General features: G+C 49.3%; 1 protein-coding gene across 1 annotated transcript in view; it reads left to right on the forward strand.

Moving 5' to 3' along the window:
• The window catches only part of sez6b (seizure related 6 homolog b), a 223,304-nt gene extending 216,856 nt beyond the window's left edge, over window positions 1-6,448 (forward strand). The window contains 1 exon segment of the mRNA XM_078422809.1: window positions 1,190-6,448. Within this exon segment, the coding sequence (XP_078278935.1) occupies window positions 1,190-1,219 (30 nt within the window). The 3' untranslated portion in view covers window positions 1,220-6,448.
• The last annotated feature ends 902 nt before the right edge of the window (window positions 6,449-7,350 follow it).

The following is a 7,350-nucleotide window of genomic DNA, read 5'->3' on the forward strand; positions in this document are numbered from 1 at the left end:
GGATTCCCAATGATCGGAGAGGCGCTGTAGACTCATTGACTTATACGTCTCGAAGCTTTGTTGAACAGTGATGCCACATTCTGGCGTGTGGGATGGAGGTATGTAACCCGTGTCTGCATGTCGTGTGCATGTGAACATCACATCATTTCACGTGTTTTCCATCTGCATGTCGTTCAGTTGCAATATTGCCATCATACTATTTGTCCTACCTCCATTGGCCTTGTGTGGAGGGGACACTGCATTAGTGCTGCACAGTGTGTCTAAGAGTTCGGATGTCCTGATGAAAAACTTGATGGAAACATTGGTTAGACCACACTTAGAGTGTTGTGAGCACTGAGTGTTCTGTTAGGGTGGCACGGTGGCACAGCGGTAGAGTTGCTGCCTCACAGCACCGGAGACCCAGGTTCAATCCTGACCACGGGTGCTGTCTGCACGGAGTTTGTACGTTCTCCCCGTGACCTGAGTGGGTTTTCTCCGGGTGCTCCGGTTTCCACCCACACTCCAAAGACGTGCAGGTTTGTAGGTTAATTGGCTTCTGTAAATTGTAAATTCCCCCTGGTTTGTAGGGTAGTGCTTGTGTACGGAGATTTCGCTGGTCGTCGCGCACTCGGTGGGCCGAAGGGCCTGTTTCCACCATGTATCGCTAAAGTAAACTAAACGGACTGCACATTTGCAGGAGGACTATTGTCTTCCATAATGGACCGTGGAGTGTTGCCGTGGTGATCTCGGCAGACAATCTGGGGGGGTGGGGGGTGGGGCGCGGGGGGGCTGCACGGTGGCGCGGTGGTAGAGTTGCTGCCTTACAGCACTTGCAGCACCGGAGACCCGGGTTCCATCCCAACCACGGGTGTTGTTTGTACGTTCTCCCCGTGACCTGCGTGGGTTTTCTCCGTGATCTTCGGTTTCCTCCCACACTCCAAAGACGTGCAGGTTTGTAGGTTAATTGGCTTGGGTTTGTACACTTGGTATATGTGTAAATTGTCCCTAGTGTGTTAGTGCGCAGGGATCGCTGATCGGCGTGGACTCGGTGGGCTGAAGGGCCTGTTTCCGCACTGTATCTCTAAACGAAACTAAACTAAAATCTGTGCTAATCAATCGTATAATCAATGATGTGATTAATAACGTCTACCATTGGTGCTGAAATCGTGGCAACAACAACCTACCCTGCAGTATGTTATTTGATTTTCAGGAGGCACGGGAATATGAAGTTTCAATTTAAAGATGGACGTTCCTCGCTACAGAGAAAAACCCCATCCCTTCCAGAATCTCTCTCTCTCTCTCTGTCTCTCTCTCTCTCTCTCCCTCCCTCTCTCTCTCTCCATCCCTTCTCCTCCTGTCCCTCGCCACTGTTCGGAAATCAGCTTTGCTTCCCGAAGCCCGGCATTGAACAGAAACTTTCCGCAGCCTATTTCTGAGAACAGTTTTTTTGCTCTCCAACGAGAAAACAAATAAAGACTAAACACACTAGCGTCTGCCAATCTGCTTGTCCAGTGAGTTTGAGTTAAGTAATAGATGTTCTTGTACATTTCTGTGTGCATCGTAGGCACAGTCAAGTCAGAATTATACTTCAGTGTTAATGAAATGCCATTCGACTAGATTTTTAAAAAAACCCCAATCTAAGTTACGGAGCTTTTACTATGTATTTATTCACTTGTTTTAAAATGTAAAATGTTTTAAAAATGTAAAATGGTGGTACTGATGCATTTTTATCTTTCTTGCCGTGGTGAACGGCAAGACTTGAAGTTGAACGACTTATCTCTGTACCGGCACAGCCAGGGGAAATAAAACTATTTCTCCATTTTCAGCAGGTTCTGTGTTGATGAAGAAAAGAAACGGTATAATTTTTTTAAACAAGTTGTGGTAAAAGTTACATTCAACACCATCTGGTGCCCCACCCCTCCTCATGGCAGCGTGTACGTTCTAGACAGCTCCATCACCGATTTTCCGGCACCCTTGGTCTCCAGAGCCTTGCTGGATTATCCAGGTCGCCATTCCGACAGAGGCCACGGCCTTCGGGAGTAGTCCAACGGTACCGGAACGTTCCGCCGAGGGGCCGAGATACCGCAAAGTCGGCCGCGGGAACAATAGATAATAGGTGCAGGAGGAGGCCATTCGGCCCTTCGAGCCAGCACCGCCATTCAATGTGATCATGGCTGATCATTCTCAATCAGTACCCCGTTCCTGCCTTCTCCCCATACCCCTGACTCCGCTATCCTTAAGAGCTCTATCTAGCTCTCTGGCCGGCTCCGGCCCTGCACGAGTTCCAGAGCCCCGGCCGCAGGGGGCAAAGTCCACCCGCCGATCGGCTGTGGAAGTCCTGATGAGGTGGCGATCGGCCGCCTCGCCCAGCCCGGGCGCCACATCGTCGGGGGGACTTCCAGGGGGGCGGGCGGAGGAGGTTTGAAGTGCGTTCTTGTAATTTTGTCTGGATTAAAGGAGGTTGGACCACCAATTGCTGGAAAATCGGTGGTGGACAGTGTACCATAGAGCTGACATATCTAGACACTACGAAAAATATACCAACCATTGGAAGGCCTCGAGGTAAAATATTGTCTTCCGATTGAACCTAAATTAGTCAAGAGGGTGACGTGTTGTTCAGGTCATTGTGCATGCATGAATATGTTTTAAAATACTGTAATTTGACACAAACCCAAAATGTCTTGCATTCAAAATGTACTTCAATGTGCAACAATGACTATGTACAGATTATGGCTTGCACCGTATCCTGATATATTCCACTCACATGCATGTCGGGTTGCCAACTTCCTCACTCCCAAATAAGGGACAAAGGGTGACATCACTGCCTCGCGCCCCAACGTGACCTCACCCAGCCAGCGCCCACGTGCTCCCGCTCCACCAATGGCGGCCGCCCGGGCCGGGAGGCGGGTTGCTACGCAACCTCCAGTAGGCGGCGTTCGGGCCTCCAGGCCTACAGCGGCCCCTGGGTGTACAGTGTCCGGGTGTACAGTGTCTGGGCCTACAGTGTCCGGGCCTACAGTGTCCGGGCCTACAGTGTCCAGGCCTACAGTGTCTGGGCCTAAAGTGGCCGGGCCTACAGTGTCGGGCCTACAGTGTCCGGGCCTACAGTGTCCGGGCCTACAGTGGCCAGGCCTACAGTGTCCCGGACTACAGCGCCCCCTTCGGGCCTAATTCAGGACAAGGGCGGTCCCGTACATGACAAACCAATTTTGCCCAAAATACGGGATGTCCCGGCTAATGCGGGATAGTTGACAACCCTGCATACATGTCAACATTTGCTTTTAGTTTGTGCACTTACTGTTTACTTCAGATTGTACATGTTTATAGAACGTAGAACAGGATCAGCCATTCGGCTCACAATGGCAATGCCAAACAGGATGCCAGGTTAAACGAATCTCCTCTGCCAACACGTGATCCATATCCATCCATTCCCTGTGTATCCATATGCCTATCTAAAAGCCTCTTAAGAGTCTTAAGAGTCAGAGTCATACAGCACGGAAACAGGCCCTTCGGCACAACTTGCCCACACTGACCAGCATATCCCAACTACACTAGTCCCACCTGCCCGCGTTTGGTCCATATCCCTCCAAACCTGTCCTATCCATGTACCTGTCTAAATATTTCTTAAACATTGCAATAGTCCCTGCCTCAACCACCTCCCCTGGCAGCTCATTTATACACCCTCCACCCATCGTGTGAAAAAGTTATCCTTCAATTCCCTATTAAATCTTTCCCATCTCACCTTAAACCTATGTAGGAAAAAAACTGCAGATGCTGGTTTAAATTGAGTTAGACACATAATGCTGGAGTAACTCAGCGGGTCAGGCAGCATCTGGGGAGAGAAGGAATGGGTGTCCCGCCCCCTCCCCTAATCAGATGTGCAGCACTTTGGTCAACGTGGGTTGTTTTTAAATGTGCTATACAAATAAAATTGACTTGACTTGACTTGACTCCCTTGACATCAGTCTGAAGAAGGGTCTCGACCAGAAACGTCACCCATTCCTTCTCTCCCGAGATGCTGCCTGACCCGCTGAGTTACTCCAGCATTTTTGTGTCTACCTTCACCTTAAACCCATGTCCTCTGGTTCTCGATTCCACTACTCTGGGCAAGAGACTCTGTGCATTCATGCGATCTATTCCTCTCATGATTTTGTACACCTGTATAAGTTCACCCCTCATCCTCCTGCCCTGGTGTTGGTGGATGCCAGATATACTATACAATACAATACAATATTGTATTGTACAATATTGTACAATATTGTCCCGCCCCCCCCCCCCCCCCCTCCTCTCTCCCAGCTTTCTTCCCCTCCCTACCATCAGCCTGAAGCAGGGTTCTGACCCACAATGTCCCCCAGGCTGGCGCAGCGCCAGACACCCAGGTTCCATCCCAACTACGGATGCTGTCTGTACGGAGTTTGTACATTCTCCCCGTGGACTGCGTGGGTTTTCTCCGGGTGCTCCGGTTTCCTCCTACACTCCAAAGACGTGCAGGTTTGTCGGTTGAATTGGAAACGGTCCCTGGTGTGTTAAATAGTGCTCATGTGCACGGGGTGATCACCGGTTGACGCAGACTCAGTGGGCCAAAGTGGCTGTTTCCATGCTATATCTCCGAAGTCTAAAGTATAGTCACCTATCCATGTTTCCAGAGACACTTCCTGGCCCACTGAGTCACTCCAGCACTTTATGAGAGATTTGTCCAATCTCTCTGTGTCGGAAGAAGGGTCTCGACCTGAAACGTCACCCATTCCTTCTCTCCAGAGATGCTGCCTGTCCCGCTGAGTTACTCCAGCTTTTTGGGTCTATAAAGGGAATAGCGTTTAGTGCAAGAGAAAGTCTAGTAAAGTCCGATTAAAGATAGCCTCCAATGTCACAGATGAGAGGTAAGGACTGCTCTCTAATTGGTTCAGTTGCCTGATAACAGCTGGGAAGAAATTGTCCCTGAATCTGGAGGTGTGCGTTTTCACACTTCTGCACCTCTTGGGAGAGGAGAAGAGGGAGTGACCGGAGTGAGACTGGTCCTTGATTATGCTGCTGGCCTTGCCGAGGCAGCGTGGGGTGCAGATGGAGTCGATGGAAGGAAGGTTGGTTGTGTAAACCATGGTTGTCAACCATGATGCCAGTTATCTATAAGGTATAGAAGCAGAATTAGGCTACTCAGCCCATCATCTCCTCTGCCATTCAATCATGGCTGATCCATTTTCCCCTTTCAACCCCATTCTTCTGCCTTCACCCCATAACCTTTGACTCCCTTCATAATCAAGTTCAGAAGATTTGGGGCAGAATTAGGCCAAGTGGCCCATCAAGTTTACTCCACCATTCAATCATGGATGATCTATCTCTCCCTCCTAACCCCATTCTCCTGCCTTCTCTCCATAACTCCCGATACCCTTACTAATTAAGAATCTATCTTTAGTATCTCTGCCTTAAAAATATCCATTGACTTGGCCTCCACAGCTTTCTGTGGCAATGAATTCCACAGATTCACTCTGGCTAACAAAATTCCTATATATTGTGTCAGGCAGCATCTATGGAGAACATGGATAGGTGGCGTTTTGCAGAGTGCTGGAGTAACTCAGCGGGTCAGGCAGCATCTCTAGAGAACGTGGATAGGTGACGTTCCAGGTCATGTTAGGACCTTTCTTCAAGCTGATCTTCAGACCCCATCAGTCTGACGAAAGGTCTTGACCCGAAACACCATCTGTCCATTCTCTCCACAGATGTTGCCTGACCTGCTGATTTCCTCCTCCAGCACTTTGTGTTTTGCTCGGCATTCCAGCATCTGCAGTTTCTTGTGTCTCCACTGCCTCCTTCCCTTGCAGAAGAGCTTGCAATATAGACAATAGGTGCAGGAGGAGGCCATTCGGCCCTTCGAGCCAGCACCACCATTCAATGTGATCATGGCTGATCATTCTCAATCAGTACCCCGTTCCTGCCTTCTCCCCATACCCCCGACTCCGCTATCCTTAAGAGCTCTATCTAGCTCTCTCTTGAATGCATTCAGAGAACTGGCCTCCACTGCCTTGTGAGGCAGAGAATTCCACAGATTCACAACTCTCTGACTGAAAACGTTTTTCCTCATCTCCGTTCTAAATGGCCTACCCCTTATTCTTAAACTGTGGCCCCTTGTTCTGGACTCCCCCAACATTGGGAACATGTTTCCTGCCTCTAACGTGTCCAACCCCTTAATAATCTTATACGTTTCGATACGATCCCCTCTCATCCTTCTAAATTCCACACCCAACGAACACGGAAAAGAAGAAATAGTCCCAGATTCCATCCACCCTTTGCTGAAAGCAACATGAAAAATGGTTAGACTTGAATAAGACCAAAACGCAATGAGCCAGGTCTCCCTCATCAATCTAATGTATGAGTTAAGCCGCCAGACCACCTTCAAGAACACATAAAGACTACAAACATGTCTTCTTTTTATAAAAGAGTATCAGATCTGCAATAAACAATTTTTGCTGAAAACCCATGATGTGCCTCTTGTACCACTGTGTGGTTGTGAATTGATGTTGCACTGATAGTTATTTATTTATTCATTCGTGTCCTCACACAACTGTTTGCCAATAGCGAGCAAATTTTAGTGCCACGTTGTTGGCCTCTGCAAGATCCTTTACAGTGCGTGTGTCATGCAGCATGTCACAGCTCAGGAGATGTTCCATAGTCTGGAGGCCCCGTCCACACTCGCAGTCTGCCGCATCTTCAGTACATCCCCACTTCAGCACGTTCGATCTGCTCCTCCCCACGTCTGTCCGCAGTCTGTTGAGACGGCGCCAGGTTATCCACGGCTGGTCGCAACCTGGTGGGAGTTTCTCAGAGGGATCGATTGCCATGTGAGGGTCTTCTGGAGATTTCCCTAGTCTCTCTTCCCAGAGTTTGAGGCTTCTGGATGATGCACTGCAGTCCAGGGGATGGACAGGAGAGAGGAAACCTCTGCGTGATTTCAAACACTGAGGTAGCAAAGGGTGGTCATGTAGGGGGTGTCTTTCATCCTCTGATTGTCTGAGGTGTTCTTTTTGACTTGCTACAGCTCTTCTGATTCCAGGAGGTGCAATGCCAGAGTTAAAGAGATATTTGCTGACTTGACAAAACAATTGTTAATCGACAATAGACAGAACAATGGACAAGTCAGCACAGTGGGGCAAGCTGAGAGAGAGCCAATGTCTCACAGTGCCTGAGACCCCGGTTCGATCCTGACCTCGGGTGACGCCTATGTGGAGTTCGCACGTTCTCCCTATGACTGCGTGGGGTTCCTCCGACTGGTCCGGTTTCCTCCCACATCCAAAAGACATTTGGGCCGAAAGGCCTGTTCCAGTGCTGTACTGTTCTGTGTTCCATGTTCTATGATTGCGTCTGATGAAGACAATT

This window comes from Rhinoraja longicauda, chromosome 26 (genome assembly GCF_053455715.1).
Source record: "Rhinoraja longicauda isolate Sanriku21f chromosome 26, sRhiLon1.1, whole genome shotgun sequence".
Taxonomy (NCBI): domain Eukaryota; kingdom Metazoa; phylum Chordata; class Chondrichthyes; order Rajiformes; family Arhynchobatidae; genus Rhinoraja; species Rhinoraja longicauda.